Source organism: Xenopus laevis, chromosome 5S, assembly GCF_017654675.1.
Source record: "Xenopus laevis strain J_2021 chromosome 5S, Xenopus_laevis_v10.1, whole genome shotgun sequence".
In the NCBI taxonomy this organism is placed as follows: Eukaryota; Metazoa; Chordata; class Amphibia; order Anura; family Pipidae; genus Xenopus; species Xenopus laevis.
The window spans coordinates 109204957-109228795 of NC_054380.1; the positions used below are offsets into that span (position 1 = coordinate 109204957).

General features: G+C 38.2%; 1 protein-coding gene across 4 annotated transcripts; it reads right to left on the minus strand.

The window, feature by feature from the left end:
- Positions 1 to 608: 608 nt before the first annotated feature.
- Positions 609 to 23839, minus strand: zic4.S (Zic family member 4 S homeolog). Of its 4 annotated transcripts, XR_005961645.1 has the most exons (6): positions 23475 to 23839; positions 21589 to 21674; positions 18621 to 18744; positions 16622 to 16683; positions 1359 to 1480; positions 609 to 1171 (listed from the first exon to the last, which is right to left on the minus strand). XR_005961645.1 is itself a non-coding variant. In XM_041564956.1 (3 exons), the coding sequence occupies exons 1-3, from the start codon at positions 8768 to 8770 to the stop codon at positions 4653 to 4655; spliced, it is 1488 nt and encodes a 495-aa protein (XP_041420890.1). In that variant the 5' UTR covers positions 8771 to 9826; the 3' UTR covers positions 4038 to 4652. The 4 variants fall into 4 exon arrangements, 2 of the variants coding, with proteins under 2 accessions (XP_041420890.1, XP_018121283.1); XR_001935973.2 differs by lacking the exons at positions 609 to 1171; positions 1359 to 1480 and adding an exon at positions 4953 to 5089; XM_041564956.1 differs by lacking the exons at positions 609 to 1171; positions 1359 to 1480; positions 16622 to 16683; ... (1 more) ...; positions 21589 to 21674; positions 23475 to 23839 and adding exons at positions 4038 to 5089; positions 7618 to 8232; positions 8335 to 9826.

Below are 23839 nucleotides of genomic sequence, written 5' to 3' on the forward strand. Positions count from 1 at the left end.
TTAGCAACAATAATAATAATAATAATAATAATAATAACAATAAGCATGATGATGATGATGATTATTATTATAAATATAATAATAATAATAGTAATAGCAATAATAATAATAATAATAATAATAATAATAAGCATGATGATGATGGTGATTATTATTATTATTAATATTATAATAATAATAATAATAATAATAATAGTATTATTATTATTATGTTGGATGTTTAATATTTTTAAATAATTCGTAAACTTTTGTTTGTGTTTGGTTGTTTTTGTTTTGCTGGTCTATTGAAACAATAGGTGCCAGTGAAATGAACTGTTTCCCAAGTGTGGAAAAGAAGATGCCTTCTACCCTTGGACTGGAAGTTTATTATATGGAGGAGATGTGATGCATTAAGCTTGGTTGCCTGGGTATGGGAGATGTGTGTGTTGTGTTGGGGGGGGGATTCGTAGTGTATATTTGCTCACTTTTTATCCTAAATAACGAAATAAGTGAGCAATAATAATAATTATCAGTATTATTATTAGTTGTAGTATTAGTAGTATTAGTAGTATTACTATCAATATTTTTATTATTATTATTATTATTATTATTATTATTATTCACTAACTTCATCTTTATTAAATCATTCAGAAACTTTTTTTCTTTTTGTGTTTGGTTGTTTTTCTTTTGTTGGTCTATTGAAACAGTAGGTGCCAGTGAAATGAACTGTTTCCCAAGTGTGGAAAAGAAGCTGCCTTCTACCCTTGGACTGGGAGTTGATTATATGGAGGAGATGTGATGCATGAAAGCAAAGGTCATCTGAAATGTATCTTAATAGACTGTGTCCCAAATGGAGTGTGCCTCCTCCTTTGAAGGCAACTTGCTATTGCTGCGCTTATTACCATAGAGATCCTAACGTGGCATGTTGATGCACCATAAAAACTCACACTTTCAACCCCAAAACCAGACTCTTTGAACAACCCGAATTTGATGAGGGCCCTTTCTTCCATTCTTCTCCCTTTAAAACCCATTTCCTCGCCTTTTCAATCAAATCAAAATGAATTCTCTGATCAGCGCAGAAAGCAGAAACAATTCAATTCAGGCGGCTCCTTTCTCTGCTCGGCGTTATTTCTGCGTTTTTTTCTCCTCTGATCTGGAACAAGTGCCCCTCCATTCGCGTGGGTTTTGTTTACTGGAAATGAAATGAAAATGATTTAGCTGGAGTCAAACCATATAATGTATACGTGTATACACACAGGAGAAAGGCTCATTTGGGCGTAAATATTATGTCCCTAATGAAAAGGACTGGATGGGCTCCAGACTTTGCCTTTCACGAATTAAAGTCTGACTTGCCCATTGCCATAGAAATCCTAACTCACCATGAAGATGCACCGGAGAGAAGAATGGCTCTTTGTGGGAAGGAGCTTTGATGTAGAAGGCAGGAGATTCAGCCTTTCAGCTGCGACTGTCTGCATTACCTTGAGTGCAACAGGGCAGACATCTGTAACAAGCGAATGAAAAATGAAAGGTGATTAGCCCCCAGAATTAGCCCCTAGAAGCCAACAGTTTGGGAAATTCACACCCACAGGCACCAATGGGAAGCAGATCTGATGTCTCAAGTGCAAAGTGCTCCTGCAGATGCTCTCCCTGGGCTCCTTCTTTATATTCTTTCATATGACATTGATCCAGTTGGAACCAAACTGGACTGGACCCAGGAGCTGGGGCTTTATGCCCTATGTGAAGCTTTTTTTTTTTTTTTATCCATCATGCAGCTTTCTAGATGTAGATAAACTGCAACTCTCAACATTGCTTAAGACTTGTAACTGTATGACAGCTAGAGCTTGATTAAAGGGGAACTATCACGAAAATGAAAATGTAATATGAGCTTCCTCATACTGAAGTAAGACACTTTCTAATTACAATCAATTAAATATTTTGCATTGTTTGGGAAATAATCAAATTGATATTCAATATCCCTCTTTCAGCACCTGTTAATCTTCACTCAGTCTTCATGCAGCAGTTGGGTGATGAATGTTTCAATATATCTTATAGAGGGCTCCCTTTCCTAGCACATGAATTAGAGCTCACTCAAATAACTGATTCCAGTACAAACAAAATCTAACAAAATAACTGCCTTTTGCACAAATTCTGCATGTGGAGAGACATGATGTCTGGTGATTTTAATAGAGTGAGCTCTAATACATCTTCTAGGCAAAAGAAGTCGCCTATATGATACTGTATATTGGATCTTGATTCAATTGATAAAACTGTCAATGAGTATCTGACAACCAACTGCTGCATGAAGAGAGAATGAAGAGAAACAGATGCTGAGAGAGGAATAGAGAAAATAAACTTGATAATTTCAGAAACGATGCAGAATATTTAATTGATTGTATCTAGAAAGTCTATTTCAGTATGTTGAAGCTTATATTACATTTTCATTTTCGCGATAGTTCCCCTTTAAACTTTCATTTTCAAAGTGGTTACTGACACCGTGTTCAGTCCTTAGATACGTTTATGCCACGCAGAATTCTGCCTTATTATAGTCACTATGTTACAGTTACAGGCCTGACCCCTGATAACATCTTGCCATACTACACTGTCCATCCTATTTCTGCAGTCCCTTCTGCTGACAGTTTTAGTCAATTATACACAGTACCCCTTCCCTGTCCTTTCTCTCACACCAGTTTCCCTACTATACACACTGTTCTACTGTTGCAGTCCCTTCCCTGAGCCAGTCTTGTCTTCCTATACATTATATGCCACAGCAGCAGTCATTCCCCTTATGGCATATTGGCTACTATAAGGATTGCCTCCCAGTTCTACCTGCCTTAATGTACACACTGTCCTATATTTTCCCCATGTCCCTTCAGTCACCTTTCCTAAATTATTATAGACACTTCCCTACTTATTCTATCATTTCCCTGACACCTCTTGCTTTTCTTTAAATACTATACCACAGTTGCTTGCAATCCCTGACACTTTCTTGCCTTACTATATAACAGTTTCAGTCTGTAGGCAAATACAACTTTTATGTGGCGCCCCACAGAAGTTGGGGTCCTGCTAGTCCATATGAGAGTCCAGCCAACAGATCTGGACTGGGAGTCAAAATAGGCCCTGGCATTCCGAGTACAGAGAGGCACCAGCCCACTAAACAGTGGACTTTCTATGGCATCTTATGGCAGCCCATCTGGCATTTGCCAGAACCTACAGATTGCTAGTCCCTGCCTGCCAGCCAATAGCCAGCGCCTCATTCCATTATCATTTCCCTGCCAATGTCCAAGTATATGGACCACTTGTCCAGCTCAACCCCAGTCTCATTCCCCTTTATGTTAGATCCATGTGAATGATTCTGATAATATATAGCGAATAAAATACCCCCTATTTTAAAATATAAGGCTATATAAATATACATAATATAAATATAAGGAAGTCGCCCAGGAGTTACATGACCATATAAAAGCAGAAGGTTGAAGGCCAAGTGTTTTTATACAGGTCATGGAACTCAGAGGTTACTTCTAATATCCTCATATTTTGCATCTGGGGGTACTTTATTTATTATAATACACAAGTTTCAGTGAGTCAAGTGACAGAAATGACATCAGAACTCACTGTTTATAACTGATGACATCAGAACTCACCGTTTATAAGGATATCATTTACAAGATATTCATGGCTTTTGTGTATTATATAAATATATATAATATAAATATAAGGAAGTCACCCAGGAGTTTCATGACCATATAATAGCAGAAGGTTGAAGACAGAGTGTTTTTTTACAGGTGATGGAATTCTGAGGTAACTTTTAATATCCTCATATTTTACAACAAGGGGTACTTTATTTATTGTTATACACAAGTTTTAGTGGGTCATGTGACAAAAATGACATCACTACTCACTGTTTATAAGTGATGACATCAGAACTCACCGTTTAAGATATGCATGGCTTTTGTGTATTATAAGGATATCATTTACAAGGTACGTGTGGCTTTTGTGTATTAGAAACACAGTCACATTTATAAATATATAAAAATTAACTCCCAATGCCATTTCCACAATAATAAAAAAAAACCATTTATTTACACACATGAAGAATTCACCGTCCACATGGTATCTTTAACATGGAAACATGTCACATACAAGCTGAAAGCTCTGCCTGTAACTGTACAACGACAATCGCACAATACTGCTGCAAGGAACACACTTCTTAGCATGAGCTGCCAGGCCATCCTGAGCCCGGGATCATTGCATTCCCGGCAACAAACAGCCCCCCTGGGATGAGTTGGATATGCAGTATGATTGGCAGTAGTCACTGAGAAAAGTGGATTTTTATACAAAGCAGTAACAAAAAGAGCTTTAAAAAAGAGCAGAGCCATTGGCTAGCAGAGGGCAAGGGGACAGTGTGAGCCTCGGGCAATTGATCTTGCCTACGCAGCCTTAACAAAACACTTTGGCTTGTTGTTGAAAAATATGAACAATTTACAAGGAGAGGGGACAACCCTGTTTGTGCTTTTATTAAATAAAAATAATTAAAAAAAAGAGAGACCCAAAGTTCCCCTTTAAACAAAGCAAATATTTATCTTACACTGGATCCCGTGTGCCTTAAGGCTAGCAATTCACATTAGTCCCCTCTAGCAAGTCCTTGAGTCAGTCAGAAGTGAAGCGTCTGATATTTAGTAAGCGGCTCTGGATTCCCAGTTGGTGTAGGGCGGCTTCCTGTGCTCAGGTGAAGGAGTGTTGCTGGGAGGAGTCGGGATGCCGCTAGCCGCTGAGCCCTGGCACACATACCATTCGCTCAGGTTGGCTCCCTGCGACGATGGCGGAGGCTCAGGTTGAGTGGACGTGGCACCAGGGTCCTGCCCTGAGTCTGACAAGGGGGACACTAGGGAAGGGATGGAGGATTCGTAGCCTGAGCTGGGAGGTGGGGATTTGCAATGCACCTTCATATGTTTTCTCAAGGAACTGGGGTGCGTGTACGACTTGTCGCAGCCTCTCACTTTGCAGTTGTAGGGTTTGTCGCTCGTGTGGACGTGAGAGTGCTTTTTCCTGTCGCTGCTGTTGGCAAAGCGTCTGTCGCAGCCTTCAAACTCACATTTGAACGGTTTCTCGCCTGTAAAACACAAAGAAATCAGAACCCTGAACAGAGCATAGAATTCATTACCTTCCATTCATGTTCCAGGGTAAGAAAATGTAGTTTACAGTCGCTCTATTAGGTGTGTGTGTTTGTGTGTCTTTATGTGTTTGCGTGTGTGCGTCCTATTAAAAAAAAATAATGGCTTAAACCAAATAATCAATAATATAAGCATCATAATAATACTACTAATGCCATCGTACATGATTTAAACACTTCTTTTTCGTTTATAATATCTGAAAAATTACCCTACATTTTAAACTATTCCTCGTGCAGCTAGAATATTTCACGTATATCTACATTCTAAAAAAAAAGCTACATTTGCAATAAAAAAAAGTATTCAAGGTTACAAGAATAATACAAAAAAAGAGACAGCTATTTGCACTGTTTTCGGTGTTACCCAGTAATGTAGTGCTATAAATCTCATTCTCTCCTACCACAAACATTACATGTACAATATGTACAATATCATATATTTATACATTAAATATGAAACAAATCTCAGCACCTGAATAAAATTAATATTCATTGTCCATCCTAAAAGTATTCGTTTGCCCAGGACACTGGTTTAAGGAATTATAACAATTGCATGTGGATATTGGAAAGAAGACACAGCCTTTTATTGGGGCCCTGTACACAAATAAGCCTGAGTGGGAAATCTATTTCATTTTCAGTAGTTCTTAACGTTCTGCAATGTCATTCTATGTCGCAAAAATTCAGTATTTTCGTCTGTTTCTATTTGTGCTGGGTTATTCTTTCATTACCAGGCGGTGCAGAATTATTCCAGTCCAAAGACTGTAAAATATACAGTTAAACAGACTAAACTCTAAACTGATCTCCATCTGTTGTAGTAAAACTCCCAGCAAGCACTTTATTAAATGATATCCCATCGCAAGGGGAAATCTTGGCAGTGACAGTGGTGCTGTATAAATCTATGGGAACACAGTGAATTCTTCAATACTTTGGGTCTGTAACCAGGTGGAAATCACAATACATTATACATCCCTCACCCCCTAAACAAACATCCCCAAAACGGTGCAATAAAATATGAATGTAAAGCGATTGATTCGTTTAATTTAAAGTCAGAACAAATGTAATTTCTCTCTGAAAAAAAAGACGAACCTCACCAAATCCTACTTTATATATATATATAAAGTGCATAGATTTTTTTCTTTTGAATCATTTCGATACAGTGTTGCCATTGAGCTTTCACTAATGGAACCGGTTTGATTTCTCTAAAACGTGGAACACTTGTCTGTTTGTGGAATAGAGAGGTTTGCGCCATTAATATTTTACAGTATAATCAGCCCTCCTCTTCAATGAAGAAACGTTTCCATGAATAATTTGTAGCAAATTAAATTTCACTTTAAGAAACTTTTTTTTTTTTTCCCTCCCTTAACTTGGGGAAGAAATAAGGAAAAACGAGCCCTGCAGGATTGTGAATATGTTTAGCAGCGGCGATGTAAAACAATTGGAAATATTCTCTGGAAAGCAGACACCCTGAATCCCAGATGCTGCACTGGGTGCATCAGGGAGGCGCAGCACCCACACTTCAAGGTTCACAAGACAAGGGAAAGTTTGTTTACTTAGGAGATTGCTTGTCATCAAAGAGATTTTTTTTTTTCTCACAAGATGCACAGCACCTGTTCCCTGCTACCCACAAAAAGTGCAGATTTGCCCTTTATTATAAGATTCTCGTAAGGCAAAGCAATTAGGCACAGGGAAACACATGCCTGTCTTGTGTTGTGTGCAACAGCAGCGAACTTCAATGGACTACATTCAGCTCTGTACATTGCATTAAACAGCACAGCTTCCATTGATCTGCAGCAGCTATTAAAAATACACCATTTGCCTTCTCCTTTAAATCCTTTAAATCTGATTCTAAAATCATGCCTGAACATGATATTACGAACTATGCTTCAATACACTAGATATATATACATATATAAAGAAGAAAATGTAAACAAATATATTATAAATATATATATAACAAAATGTTGTTCTGCTTTAGGAATTTTGTTTTCTATATTTTTACTTCGCAGCCATAATTTCCAGGGATCCTATTTCCTAACCTGAGGGGAGGATAAGGTGTCAAGCTGAATTAGAACTAAATATGTTAAGCGCATAGACTGAATAATCCATAGTTAATAGTTTATTTTGACCATAAATTTTTTTGTGTAACATTTCATAAATATTAATTAGGTTGAACGAAAGTTTACAACCACGTGTACGAATTATTTATCCTTTTTTTCCCCCCCTTCCTTCCTTCCTTTCTTCCTTCCTTCATTCATTTCTAATCCCCAGAGCTTTAAATCAATCAGATCACAAGATGGAAGCGGCCATGAAAATATCTCTAGGGATTGGAATCAATTTATTTCTATGGCCATTTAACGTATGATGTTGTAAAATGAAGTATAGTGTCGGTGAGTAATAAAATGTAATAGAATCAAGTGTACAAGGGAGGAAAGGAAAACAGGAGCCTTGTGATGATGGATGAAAATACTGACCTGTGTGAGTTCTTTTGTGGATCTTGAGATTTTCTGATCGCGCAAAGACTTTGCCACATCCAGGGAAGGGGCAAGGGAAAGGCTTTTCGCCTGTGTGCACTCTGATGTGGTTGATCAGTTTGTATTTGGCCTTGAAAGGTTTCCCTTCTCTTGGACATTCTTCCCAGAAACAGATGTGGTGGGACTGCTCTGATCCCCCAACGTGCTCCACAGTAACATGGGTGACCAGCTCGTGCATGGTGCTGAAAGTTTTGGAGCAGAGTTTTTTGGGGAGCTGATCTTCCTCCATCCACTTGCAGATGAGCTCTTGCTTGATAGCCTGTCTCATGTAACGAAAGAAGGCACCAGGGCCATGGTGGTGGTGAGGAGTGATGTTCATGTTGAGGTTCATGCCACAGTAGTTGTGTAGAGATGGAGAGGCAAAATGATCTGTCCTAGTGACTGGCTGAGTGAAATGATCAGACCTGGTGTACATATCTCCAGGTAGCCCCAGTCTTATCTGGCCGTTCAGAGGGTGGCCACCTGGGGTGGCATGGGACGCTTGCTCAGGAGATCCAGAGAAGTAGGGATGGCTTCCAGATTCCGTGTGGTGCCCATGGTGCCCAGGGTAACTACCTGTTGTTGAAAGAAACATTCCATGGTGAGATGGTGAGTGCTGCTCAGTGAGACCTGGCATGACTGCAACTGTCAGATCTCTGCCTATTAGCCAGTCCCTACCTGCTGCACAAACTGCCTGAGATGGAAGGGGGAGAGATGAGTAGGATCCAGCTGGTGACTGAGCCGGCCCAAAAGCTCCTGTTTGACTGGAGGCGACTTCAGCGTGGCCTGCCATATGATGATGATGATGATGGTGGTGGCGGTGGTGAGGGTTATGGGCAGGGCTGAGTTTCAGGGCCCCTGGATGCCCTATGTGTTCTGTCCGGAAAGCAGGACTTGTCCCTAGGCGAGAATCAGCAGCGAACTCCCCAGGGTGCCCATGAGCCAATGAGTGGGAATGAGCCACGTACCCCGGGTAGCCGGTCACGCTCTGAGGGGGGTGAGGATGATGATGATGATGATGATGTGCCCCTGCCAAGTCTACTAATCTCAGCGCCGGGTTCCTCTTTGTAAATGGAGGCTCCATCCCTGTGTTTCCCAAAGCTTCCACACTCATGGCTGCTAATTCTACAATCACCTGGCTGTGGCAAAAGAATATAAGAAAAACTTTTCCCTCTCCCCCCCCCTTAAAGTTTTTCAAGTTTTTTTTTTTCTTTTTCTTTAATGTCTACGTGGAATGGCCAAACGCTTGGGAAGCAGCAGCAGGAAGCATCGAAGGACTGAATAGAGATTCATAGACACGGCTACTGCCCAGAGAGCGCAACAATAACCCGCGCCTCTGATTGGTCGCCTCCGCGTGATTGGCGTCTCGGCTGACAGCTCCTGCTGAAACCTGAAAGGATTGTGCGAGGGGGAGAATAACAGGACACTGCGCCTGCGCGCACCTCGGGGGGCACCATTATCCCCCCTTCACTCAGGCAATAATAAACTATCCCGGTCACTAGTCTATTTTTTTTTTTTTTTTGCGGATTCAGAGGAACGAAAAATGATGGCACCTAACTTTTTTTTTCTGGCAACTTTTATAGAAAGGTTTCCAAAGACAAATAATGTGTTACTCAGGAGGCACAAGGATATGTAGGACTGGCACAATGACTCCATGGCTTGTATGTAGAGCAACAACTCCTCTAACTAAACCCCAATCTCTTTATTATATGGCTCTTTATTATATTATTAGATGGCTGACATGTAAATCATTCCCCACATATTTAGCAACCACTAGTTCCTGGCTCAAGTCCACTCACATGTACCCCCCAGAGGAGTTTTGTTTATGAGCAAGGGGTTGCCAAATACCCAGGGAATGTGAAGGGGAGGGAGACCTATGATCATTGTATTTGCACACGCAGCTATTTCGGCACAATCACTTATTTACTGCCTGTAAATACAATGTACAAACCAACCAGGCCCGGACTGGCAACCTCCGGGTTCCGGCAAGTGCCAGAGGGGCTGCTGTAAGTTGCCATAGACAATCACTACTATATATTGGGCTGCTGTGTGGCCTGTTTGGGCCTCCGTGTACCTGAAATGCCAGGGCCTATTTTGAATCTCAGTCCAGACGCAGTTACATACATATGAGTCATGTACTTTTCCCTCCAATGAAAGAATACAAATTCTCACTGGAAAAGCCACTAATGCCACTGAGTGTATGTATATATATATATATATATATATATATATATATATATATATATATATATATATATATATATATATATATATATATATATATATGAAGAGTGTAGACAGTATATACATAAAATACAAATGGAGCGCACATCATCAGCCAGCAACAAGACCTGGGTGTTTGAACCAAAACAAGCATATAAAGGCAAAAAACGTCAGGACTCCAAGGATTTTAAACAAAGATCAAAGGTGAAAAAAGAGCAGGTTTATTAGAATCGAACGTTTCAGGTCTCAGATGTGCAAAATAAATGTTTTATTGTGGACAGTAATAACTAGTTATTGTCCACAATAAAAATGTTTTTGCTTATCTAAGACCTGTGAGTGCTGTCTCTACTATTTATATACACTGTATATGTATATATATATATATATATAGATGATAGATAGATAGATAGATAGATAGATAGATAGATAGATAATAGATAAATAGATAGATAATAGATAGATAATAGATAGATAGATATAAAAACAAAGAAACATTGTATAAATATAAGTAATATATAAGTAATATTGTATGTCTGAGATTGTTTTTAAAAAACATTTTTTAGAATTTTCTGGAACTTTATTAACACAGGTATAAGAGATTTTAGCACTATAATTATACTCTGTGTGCATTTTATAAGTAGGTATGGGATCAATCTATACAAGATGATATGCTAATACTAAATATGTTGGTTGAATGCCAGCCACACAAGGGTTAATTTTATAATTTTATTGGTGATGTCACTGGCACTTTTCAAACAATGAGAGAGACAGAGAGAGAGACAAACATATACAGGTGTGTAGTGTGACTGCGTAATTGTTGATGCAAGTGTGTGTAATGGAATAAAGGCAGCGCTGGTTTACACAGTGAGACCACATTGTTTTTGTCTCTAGGGTGATTCTTTCACACTGCGACAGACAGGCCGTTTATTATCGGTGGAAGTTCAGAAATGTTACAGAAATGTGCGTAAGATCAATTAAAAGGATTTGCTTGGTGACTGCATAGCCAGAATTATATGTTTATCCTGTGGAACATTACTGGTCCGGTGAGGCAGGTGTGAGCTGCTGACTAGCCCATAATGAATAATAAAAAGGTGGGTGAGCAAGGATAGAATTCCATATCAGTTATGCCAACTACTATGGACGTGACATTCATTGGTTGCTTTCATTTTACAAACTGTTCACCTTTATATTAACTGTTAGTATGATGTCGAGGGATATTCTGAGACAATTTTGCAATTGGTTTTCAATTTTTTTTTTTATCATTTGTGATTTTTGAGTTATTTAGCTTTTTATTCAGCAGCTCTTCGGTTTGCAATTTCAGCCATCTGGTTGCTAGGGTCCAAATTACCCTAGCAACCATACAGGGATTTGAATACGAGATTACAATATGAATAGGAGAGGCCTGTATAGAAAGATGAGTAATAAAAAGTAACAATAACAATACATTTGTAGATGAGGTCAGTGACCCCCATTTGAAAGCTGGAAAGAGTCAGAAGAAGAAGGCAAATAATTCAAAAAGTATAAAAAATAAATAATGAAGACCAATTGAAAAGTTGCTTTGAATTGACCATTCTGTGGCTAAATAGGAGAGTTTAATATGCAGAAAAGGGGTTCTAACCTTCCGGATCTTTGCAGTTCATTCGCATACTGTAGCTACTAATAAATGGGTTAAGCACCCCCCCCCCCCACACCAGGATTTAGTGTGTCTCGCTCCTAGATGCACTTTATTTGGGCACATTGTGCTGAGTACCATTCCATGTGGCATTTTGTACCTCTAGGATAGATTGTGCATTCTTCTCGTGTCTTTTATTTTTCTCCTAAACTTTGAGTCAAGCTGTGTGAGTTACAATTAGGCATCTCACTGTGCAGGTATGTAGAAAAGGTGATGGTAGCAATTACATACACAACTCACTTTATAATTTGTTGCTTATTTTTCCCCTAGATTAGCAGGTCTAAAGGTGATGTGTGTCTGAGAAACAGTGTTGTATTTATGCGTGTGATGGGGGGGTTGTTAGTAAGTGTTTCTCCCCATGGGTTGGGTGTAATGTTTGCACCTGGGCCTCCACCTGAGACAGTGATGCTGCAGTGAGTAGTGTAGAGAATGAGGGGTGTGTGTATGTGCTGTAGTGAGTGTATCATACACAAACCTCTCATTCACTACACTACTCACTGCAGCACTTACACAGTGTATGTACTGTAGTGAGTAGTGTAGTGAATGAGAGGTGGGTATATGTGCTGCAGTGAGTAGTATAACTATAACAAACAAGCGAAAGTTGTGCTCACCACTAGTTTTTAAAACCATTAGGCAGGGGTGCAACGAGGCTGTGACCCCAAAATACATATAGACAAATACAACCCATTATCAATATATTTAAGACAGAGACATTTTGTGCATACTGCTACTGAAAAATGCCTTACCCTTTAAACAAAACAGGGATTGTTTGTCCATATATTGCAATATATTTAAGCTGGCTAACTACGTCAAAGTCATCCCATATCTGGCCAGTCCTATGCTCAATTTTATCTGATTCATTAAGAATTCTATTGCTTCATTATACATTTTACAAAGGGACTAAGTTTTACCTGCAACTTACTAGCTGCTTTCAAAGTAAAACTCCCAAACTTGGCTGCCCTTTTATTAGACACTTAGTCCCTTTGTAAAATGTATAATGAAGGAATAGAATTCTGTTTTGTTTTTCAGTAGCATTTTTCAGTAGCAGTATGCACAAGATGTCTCTGTCTTGAATATATTGATAATGGGTTGAGTGCAGTGAGTTGTATAGTAAATGGGAGGTGGGTGTATGTGCTGCAGTGAGTAGTGTAGTGAATGAGAGGTGGGTGTATGTGCTGTAGTGAGTAGTGTAGTGAATGAGAGGTGGGTGTATGTGCTGTAGTGAGTAGTGTAGTGAATGAGAGGTGGGTGTATTTGTTGCAGTGAGTAGTGTAGTGAATGAGAGGTGGGTGTATGTGCTGTAGTGAGTAGTGTAGTGAATGAGAGGTGGGTGTATGTGTTGCAGTGAGTAGTGTAGTGAATGAGAGGTGGGTGTATGTGCTGTAGTGAGTAGTGTAGTGAATGAGAGGTGGGTGTATGTGTTGCAGTGAGTAGTGTAGTGAATGAGAGGTGGGTGTATGTGTTGTAGTGAGTAGTGTAGTGAATGAGAGGTGGGTGTATGTGCTGTATTGAGTAGTGTAGTGAATGTGAGGTGGGTGTATGTGCTGCAGTGAGTAGTGTAGTGAATGAGAGGTGGGTGTATGTGTTGCAGTGAGTAGTGTAGTGAATGAGAGGTGGCTGCATGTGCTGTAGTGAGTAGTGTAGTGAATGAGAGGTGGGTGTATGTGCTGTAGTGAGTAGTGTAGTGAATGGGAGGTGGGTGTATGTGCTGCAGTGAGTAGTGTAGTGAATGGGAGGTGGGTGTATGTGCTGTAGTGAGTAGTGTAGTGAATGAGAGGTGGGTGTATGTGCTGTAGTGAGTAGTGTAGTGAATGAGAGGTGGGTGTATGTGCTGTAGTGAGTAGTGTAGTGAATGGGAGGTGGGTGTATGTGCTGTAGTGAGTAGTGTAGTGAATGAGAGGTGGGTGTATGTGCTGCAGTGAGTAGTGTAGTGAATGAGGAGTGTGTGTAAGAGAGTTAGATTGGTTTACTGTATTTGTCCTATTGAATAATCTAATTATTACAAGTGTATGTATGAGACATTAAAAAAGGTCATAAAACCCAGAGCTACATAAGAATGAAACAAAAACTGACTCTGTGAAAAGACAGACAGGCAAGCAAATGAGACAGGAGACAGAGTCACTTGGCACTATCACACTCTCACTATTGCTATTTAGATTGTATATACAACAGATTGTGAGCAATAAGAAAACAGCTGGACACAAAGAAAGAGCCATTTATAAAAATAGAAAAAAACAGCAATGATATGGACCTTTAGGGGCAGACAGATAGGAATATTACCATTTTTTTAGAAAAGAATTCTGAAAAAAGAATAATTTCCAGAATTGATTATATATATAGCAAAGTAAACTGCCACTGCACACTTAAGCGACATTGTGCCTTGCAATTCGACAGAAAAATATTTCTTGATATGTTGTGACTAACAAGATTTTTGGCTGTTTAATGCCCAAGTACAACTTTGCTGCTATTTCTCACCAAGCAGAGGGACAACTAGGCCAGGCTCAAAATACAAGTTCTGCCTTGGTTTCCCCACATTACAGATATCTGAGTGTATCACTAAATATAAACTGGTAACACTAAATCATGAGCAGAAACGTGACCATTTTATGGTGAGAAGATATTAACTCAAGAGATCAGCTCGCTCTAATTTTTACATTACACTAAAGCCAACAGAATGAGTTCAGGATGCAATCGTCTCCCAAATCTGAAACATTTGCACTAAAATATAAGGGCGAGAAAAGAGCAAATCTGTGGCTGTCATTTGTCTGAGCACATGTTCCTCTTCAAAGTGGAGCAAGAGCCAGACACCTGCGTAGCCTTTAAATAACTTGTCCACATTGTATGATCAAAGGCACTGGGTGCTCTGGGCAAGTTAATGTACATTTTAAAAAGAGAAATATCTTTGCACAGTGGAGGCCATCCTAGTCTCCCTCTGTTTGGTGTTTCACATGGATCTGCTTAAAATAGTTAAAGGGAAAATTCGCCATAAAATTAATGTTTACTGTGAAACATTTAGCAGCTCTGAGACGACTTGGGGTTCTGTTATGTTTTTCTTTCATTTCTCTCTTTTACTTTTATAGAAATCGTTTTTTATCCTTTTTATTTATTTATTTTTTTTGGTGAGTGGGTTTAACGTTTGGTAACGTTTTGTGCCAATGACGTGCAACTAAATGATGAAAGGCAAACTATCTGATCATCCTTTTCCTCTCCTTAACAAACCAATAGAGAGATTCTATAGTTCTAACAGAAAGTCCAGCCCCAGTCTTTTCTTTTTAATTAAAAAGTTGAGAGTTTTATGTAGATGGAAAATGAAAACAGGGAAAAACCTACTTATATTCTATTTTTTATAGTTAATACTAAATCTTCATCCTTAGAGAAGTATATGAAGGTACAATGTATGTATTTGTTGGAAAAACACAATTAATAAAGAGGAAAAAAATATTCTGTTTTTTTTAAACTGGATATATTTAATAAGATGAGCGATCAAAACTACATAGAAGTGCAATAAAAATGAAATAGAAGCAAATGCCTAAATACGCACGTAAAGGTGAGTTTATAATTATTATTTTTTTTTTGCTCACATGTTGCATTTCAACTGTTACCTGATTTTACAAAAACAACAAACCTTGCTGAACACAGGGAGTGAATTTAGACAGAGGAGCAAAAATATTAACCCTATATTCATTTTAAAAATCCCAGCATTGCTGTTTTGTTTTTTTTGTTTTTGTTTTTTGCTAGGATTTCTACTCATTTGCAGGAAGCAAAATAATTTGGGTAAATAAAAAGTTACTAAGCAAATTTGGACAAATAAAAAGTTACTAAGCAAATCTGGATAAATAAAAAGTTACTAAGCAAATTTGGGTAAATAAAAAGTTACTAAGCAAATTTGGGTAAATAAAAAGTTACTAAGCAAATTTGGGTAAATAAAAAGTTACTAAGCAAATTTGGGTAAATAAAAAGTTACTAAGCAAATTTGGGTAAATAAAAAGTTACTAAGCAAATTTGGGTAAATAAAAAGTTACTAAGCAAATTTGGGTAAATAAATAGTTACTAAGCAAATTTGGGTGAATAAAAAGTTACTAAGCAAATTTGGGTAAATAAAAAGTTACTAAGCAAATTTGGGTAAATAAAAAGTTACTAAGCAAATTTGGGTAAATAAAAAGTTACTAAGCAAATTTGGGTAAATAAAAAGTTACTAAGCAAATTTGGGTAAATAAATAGTTACTAAGCAAATTGGGTGAATAAAAAGTTACTAAGCAAATTTGGGTAAATAAAAAGTTACTAAGCAAATTTGGGTAAATAAAAAGTTACTAAGCAAATTTGGGTAAATAAAAAGTTACTAAGCAAATTTGGGTAAATAAAAAGTTACTAAGCAAATTTGGGTAAATAAAAAGTTACTAAGCAAATTTGGGTAAATAAAAAGTTACTAAGCAAATTTGGGTGAATAAAAGGTTACTAAGCAAATTTGGGTACATAAAAAGTTACTAAGCAAATTTGGGTAAATAAAAAGTTACTAAGCAAATTTGGGTACATAAAAAGTTACTAAGCACATTTCAGTTGTCTTCCAGGTTTTGAAATATTATTACTGCTGAAACCTAAATTGAACAATAACCACATGAATTAAAAAGCAAGTGGATAAAAAGTGCATTGTGGGTATTTTTGTACTGCATTACAAGGACTGACTTATTTGTATGATGCTTTACATTCATTTAATCGAATCCATATCCCACAGCCTAATCTGGCCTTGCCTCATGCTATCAGTACTACTTGGCCACTAATACCACGTTATTGCTTAGAGTTATTACCTTGAGATCTTAACACCAGAAATGATAATTTATGAGTTTTAATGTCTCGGTTGAATGTGCTGCCATATATAGGAGAGCTTACTGTTAAGTGAATAAAAAATATATTTTTATGTGGGTTTGTTGTATTAATCTGTATCCTATCACAACACCCCAACCATGGAATATTCTAATTCCAGAGATTCAGTACCAAGCCCGAACCAGCAGTGCAGCCATTTATTGTGCCCTATGAGCAATTTATGTGAGCAAGTGAAGAGGCAGCACTTACCTGATCAGCTTGTCATGATGTGATCGTGACTCCTGCTTGCTCCGTGTCCCCCTGCAGTCTAGCTAAGGGCAAGCAAGAGCACACACCTGCATTAGAATCCTTCTGTGGGAGCTACCATACATATATCAGCTGCCTCCCATGTAAGAGAAAGTGTGTACTAGGAGAATGCCCATTGTGTGAGTACTTTCCAAGAATACACACTGACTGTACATTATGGCTATTTATTTATTTTTCTAGCAGCGTGGATTTTAGGGGTAGGGCAGAGAGCCCAGAGTCTTCACACTCCACAATGAATTTCAGAAATTTAGTATTCGGACCAGGGATAAAAAATTCTGAAGCTCTTGTAAAACTCCTATAACCCCCCAAAGAAAGTGCAGTTAGAACTAGTTGAACAGTTCAACAGAACAGCTGATCGTCCTGGATGACTGAACCCCCCTCCCCATCCCTTCCCCTAATATTCATACAATGATCACTCTTAATTTGACTGTCCATTGTCTTATTTTGCATGCCTACCTTTCTGGTATCAATCTACTGAGTTTACATGATCACAGAGCTTACATATAAATCATAGCAGTGATCCACAGGCAATGTTATGCTTTTCCAACCCCATCTCCCTTATATCTGGAACAGTAATATTTCTAATCTTGTACATTGATGTAAAATCAGTTGCAAAACATCTGTGATTGATCTGGTGGCTCAGAACACTTTCAGCACTACATAAAGTACAGGCGCACATGTGTAGCGCATTAAACCTCTTTCTACGCTCACATTAATAACATCCTCACTAAAACTGCAGCACGAGCACTTAGATTGTAAGCTCTGTAGGGGAGGCATCTCCTTCCTACTGATCGCAATGCACAAGCACTTCATTTTTGTTATTGTGTATACTGTATATGTTGAAGTTATTACATTGCCTTATTAAACTATATAGCTACAAGTGCCTTCTAATGCTAAAGCAAAGGCCCCAAGGTCTATATGTGTGTTTGTGTCTCTTTGTGTTTAGGTTTATATAATAATATAATAAACTCCCTCTGTCATTTATTCAGTCATTCTTTATAGGGGCATGTTGAAGACATATACATATTAGACAGCAAAACTATCCATTAGATGCAGCCAAAAATTAAGTTTATGGTGAAATCTATTGCCAGCCTTTTTCAATAAATAGATCTGAATCGAACATTGACTTTCTACACACATACAACAGCAGTTCTGCCTGCAATAAAAAAACACACTTTGGGTGCATGTGCTTAACAATCTCCAGAATATTAAATAATTACTTCTTTGGGAAAAAAAAATAATCTTGGATGAAGCCAAAAACGACCATCCCTTTTCTTTTTATTGCGATCAGGAATTTATTAATGGTAACCACAGACAGGTAAGTAGTTATATATGCACCCAGCATTATGAAAAGATTATTCTTGGCTGAATCATATTCTCTTTTTCTGTTCTAGATGATCCAGACCTCAGCAGAAGGAACGTGCGCAAAAGCGCGCCTTTATAATTCCATAGGCTCTAGGTAAAGCGATATTTTCCTCGCCCGGGGTCTGTGATTAAAGTATCTCTGTCAAATAAGGCGTCAGTCACTAACTACTCAAACCTCTTTTTGTGGAGATCTGGTAGTCACCACATTGTGAAAGCATGGTATCCCTGGTAAGGATGATACATATCATGTAAACCCCATCAGGAAGATCAAAGTCTTCTTTTTTAATGGGATCCAATAGGTGTCAAACCTCATTCCAGTCAAATCGTCCGTAAATGAATTCAAGATGAATATGTCATAGAATAATGTGACAATGCAGTCAACTAGGGTCAGGGGTGGTTGTTACAATGAGAAAGTCGTCAAATATTAATTCTAGAGCGTCCAAATGAATGGCCAGAGTGCAGGATTAAGCAGATGCTGGTGGCTTGAGCTGTCACTTGTTTGTGTTTGTAGAATCAACGACAAAAAAAAAAATCCATATGATCTAGGCAAATAGGTTGAGACATATTTTAAACTTACTTGCTTTATTCATGGTGTTTTTACTCAGCCCCACTGTTGTCCTTCCTTATTACATACAAGTCCAGTAGCCCATTCTGCAGGCGTCTCCTATATGAGTCAGGGTTCACTTGGCTCACATTCTCAGCTAGAAAATTGAAACATTTTTGTTTAAATAACTAGGACATAAGCCCCATTTTCCTACGTCTGTTAAATAATGCACGTTTTATTGGATTCTGAGCTACTTTGCCAAATCTAAATGGTATGGCATACATTTGAAGCATGACCAGGCTCTGCATGCAGATTTCCCTTAAGGATTTCTAAGTATGATTTTGAAGACTATGAAATGTGCTGGTCATGTTTCACTTATTGAAGGCGTACAGCTTGGGATCCTTGTTAGCATTCTTTTGGTTTTTCTTTTTTTTTTTGCACACCCAGCACAATACCCAACAGCTATTTTGTTTGTTAACCTGTTTATCTACAGAAGTGACCATAAAAGAAATATGTTGAGGTCTGTGCTTCCAGTGATCAATATGGACTTACATACTTATAAGAGATAGAAAGAAAGAAAGAAAGAAAGAAAGAAAGAAAGAAAGAAAGAAAGAAAGAAAGAAAGAAAGAAAGAAAGAAAGAAAGAAGCAAAGAGGAGTGGTTTGACTGTTTATGTATGCAGTAAAAAAGGGAGGTGAATGTAGAATATTCTAGGATTAGATGTACAAATCTTATCAATTATATTTTTTTTATTACAGGAAGTGGAATATACAGTTATACACAAAAATAATTATATTATTTCATCCTCTGTAGCTTCTAAAGAGCACCCTTTGTGTCAATGCAAATGTACAGAGATAATTGTCAGTAACATTTCCGTTTGTAAAGCATAGTAAAGCAAATAATCGGTGCAGAACTAAACTATGGAACATTTGGTAGGCACATGTGCTCATACTACTAGCCAGGGCCACATGGATAAGTGTGATAACTGCTTAAAAGGTTAAAAGTCTCCCTGCTTGTAGGCAGTACAGGTGAGGCAAGCCTTGGATGAGAAAATACTGAATATGGAGAAGGATGCTGATACTTTACAGTGCACGGTTGCTTCTTCTCAGATTCTTCTTACTCTGTCCCCCCATCTCTGAAAGGTATTAGTTCTAACGAAATAGAAAAATACTTGGAAAAAAGGACCAAGTACAAAAAGAAGAAACCAATAACTTGAATATGAAAGAATATGAAAAAGCAGTGCCAAGAGGACTGAGAGAGAAAAAAATAATGCAGGAAGCATATAAACTGTGACTTTGATCTAAGACCAACATATAAAGCCTACTTTGTCTAGGACTATCTTTAGTAGTAACTACCCTGGGAGATATACATATTTTTTTCTTTTTAGATTTATAGTTAATGCTAGATCTTACTCTTTAAAGAAGTATGTGAAGGTGCAATGTATGTATTTTTGGAAAAACACAATAAATAAAGAGGAAATACTTAAAAAATAGATAAAGAAATAAATGTGCTTATAATCCCAGCGTCCATCTTTAAATTGCATTCTTTTTATGCAATATAAACAGTAAAATCAAGTTTTTAGCAAAACAGACCGTGGCCCTGGCACTTGCTCTTGCGCAGATCTGAAGAGCTATTTCATTTCTGAGGTTCATGGCTGACTTTGCGCTTGATTTATGATTAAATCAATGCAGTACAAAGCACGTATTTAGCGTGAATCGATGCAGATTCTGTTAACAACGTGCATTAGGGAGGAAAGGAACCCAAGCGCACCGCCGTCTAATTCCGTGGAAAATGTTTTCTTTGTGTTGATTTATTTATATAATATTAAGATACTAATAAATGCGACTTCAGGATATATAAATGATTTAATTACAGCAGTTGTTGCAATGGCCAAGTAAGTATCCCATGTCCTGTGTAAATAGACTGAATTATTTATTGCTGTGTTTGCAGAGCTGTTGGTGTGGTTGAGTTTAATAGTATCTAATTAATAGAAAAACATAGCAATCCCCCAATCATACACCACCAGAAGCACACAGACACACAATCAAAGAACATGCACATTATTTGGGAGAAATGCAAGGCTTCTGTATAAGCACATGTGGTTGGTCTTAAGGTCAGAGGTCAGGCTCTATGGTATTTCAAAAGTCGGCCACTTCAAGAGATTTATCTTTCAGCACTCATTCAGACCGATTAACTACATTTCCAGTAGGAGAAAGATGTAATAATAAGACATTGAACTGGCCCATTACGATCTAGAGCAAATCCACTGCAACGTGGCTAAAAATAAATAAATAAATAAATAAATAAATAAATAAATAAATAAATAAAATAATAATAATAATAATAATAATAATAATAATTCTAATGCATTGGAAAGCGAATTACAGGCATTTATTTATTTTTTAAAATAGTTTTCCCTAGCAACAAATGCATTGAAACAAATAGCATACTTAATTAGATCTGATTAGTACATTGGAAACTTGTAAATGAAACGCCCGCCCAGAATGTATAAATGGTGTATCTTACACTGACCTATATATATATCCCCTCAAGCCAGAAATCATATTTTTTTTTTTTTGTGTCCATTGAAATGGTAACAGCAACGAGGAAACACAATGTCAATACATCAGAAAGGCTGTTTTGTATTAAGTCAACATGAGGAAAATGTATTAATCAGAGAGGACAATAAAGCTGGTAATTAAATATAAAGCCCAATGAATTGATTGCCTCCTCTGTCTTCCCTTCCCATCCTGGGGCAATGTAAAGAGAGAGGGAAAATAAAGTGAATCTTCCCCTGTTGCACAGCCCTTTTGGCATGGAAATGGACCTTTGTAGCCCACCTAAGCTTTTCTTTTGCTTTCTGATAGCTACTTAAGGGGAGCACAAAAGGTTTTGTGAACAAACAAACCGTGTGAAAGAAACAGCACCATCTATATAGTATTTGCCTGGTAATGGTATGTATGCAAAGCCCCCCTCTCCCCCCAATACATTGCTGCCTTACCTGTTGCACCCTCAGCTTCACATCTTCCTAGGACTCGAGGGCTGCTCTTGCTCGATCATCACTCATTTTCTTTCTTTGGTGCCCTTCTGAAAAGCAGTTAGGGAAAGTAGGATGAAGCAGAAATGAGCCGTCAGGATGATATTTTAATGGCTTATATTGTCACGTCGGTTCATGTGGCTTTGAACTAGAACAGCTTTCAATTCCTGCAGAGAGCGCCGCAAATCCCACTTGATAACTTCTACTACCCACAACTTTTTTTTTTCCTTTTTTTTTTTTTACAGTCACATTCCCTAAGCTATCCCTTTGTCAACTTTTCCAATGGACACACCACATGGCCTGTCTCCTTATCCAGATGCTAAATAACTAAATACATAAATACATAAATAAAATACAATATACACCCCAGCATATTACTTTCGTTATCTGGGCAACAGGAAAATAGGCATAAGGTGTGGGTGCCTCATACTGATCATTCTTATACAGTTGTACAATTCTACATCTTTCCAGTGCAGCTCACACTCATCCAGCTATGTATTCTCCACTGTCTGTTTTTCAATATTTTCTCTATCAATGCACCACCTTTTTTTTAGAATATATTATTCCCCCAATATCTAGTAACAGGGCAACCCTTTTGAAATAAAAAATAACAAAAGTGGTATATAGGTGATACCTTTAATGGCTAACTAATATAATCATGGCAAGCTTTCAGAACATTTTAGTTCAATTGCCAAGCTGATTACCTTCAAAAGGGTTGCCCTGTAACATTTTTAACAAGGTACAGCAACTTTACCTAATATCTAGCTTAAAACGTTGGCTAAACAGATGCCTCGGTAATGTGGCAGCCAAGGCTACAGTGGGCTGGAAGAAAGCAATATAAAGCTTGGTAGGTGCAAATGAATTGAGAAGGAATGTGTATTTGCACTGCATAGACATCCAGAGCAGGTCCCACTCCCCAGGCTTTTGTGCAAAATTCAATTTCTGTATGAATGAGACCCTACCTGGACTGGGCTGTATGCAAAACAGCCCTTCAATAGAATCAATCGAGCTTTCTTTGTTTTAAGAAAAGGGTTTTTCATATTGCTGAAATACTGAGCCAATGAATGACAAGGAGTGCAGGCGAGTGAATGGTTCTGATCCATTTATATTACTAAAGCTGATGAATAAAGGCCTGGCTCTGTGGCTGTATATGTACATTGTATTTCCAAGTTCACTGCAACCAAACTTAGGTATGGAAAATGTAGGCGAATGAATGCTAGCAATAAATAAGCCCAATTTTAATGAGAAGGTATACAGTAAGACGAACCACGCTGCGTTTTTACGCACAAACCCAGGTTTCCTACAGGATGAGATCTCCTTTGGCAGAAGACACAAAGGTAAATAATGATGTGCAGTGTCTATGGAGAACTTAACCACTAGTCTTAGAGGGACCACATTAGAGGTGGGAATTGGGGGGGGCATAGGTTAATCGACGGTTTTATGGTGCCAACAAGTGCTGTATGCTGGCACTGAACCCAAATGTGGCCATTTTCCTGAGCAACTCAAAAGAAATGTTGGTTATTTTTTCTGCTCACTCATCTAAAAGGAATTCTAGTTTCTCTGCTGATCAAAAGTTTTGCTCTGCAACAAAAAGCACCGCCTGGTGTGGCCAGTGGAGGGATTCTGTAACCGAGACAAGGAAGACTAAAAAAATAAACAAAATAAAAAAATCAGTGTCAAACTATTTATGTGACAGATTTTTTGGCACCCAGAGGTTCCACTGTAACATTAGAATTGGGTTCCACTGGTTGGGACACAAAGGATGGGGACACACAATGACAGCAGCCAATCAAATAAACAGACATTACAAAAATAAAAATAGCAAAGAAGTGAAGAGCTTTGTTACCCACCTGTGCTGCGATGGGTACACAACTATTTCTGACAAATGAGAGCCACAGTCTTATCCATACAAATGTCTGACTGGGATGAAGGGGTTTAAAGGCAGAGAATTGGGGAAGAGGCCACTGGGCTCTGCATCTTCATCACAACAATCCCCCTACATTCCCACAACCCAATAACTGGCGGTATGGGGAGAAAGAAGCAGCAATAAGAACTGAAGAAACTGCCCATGGTGGGATATTTTTTTTCCTGTAGAATTTCGACAGGAGGGGGGGGGGAAGTTTCAAGTCCTAAAAAAATTGTTTGTCAGAAGCGGTGTCAAGCGCCTTTCCAATACCTGGGATGGATGGGTCTGGGCAGCCAATCAGAACGCGCC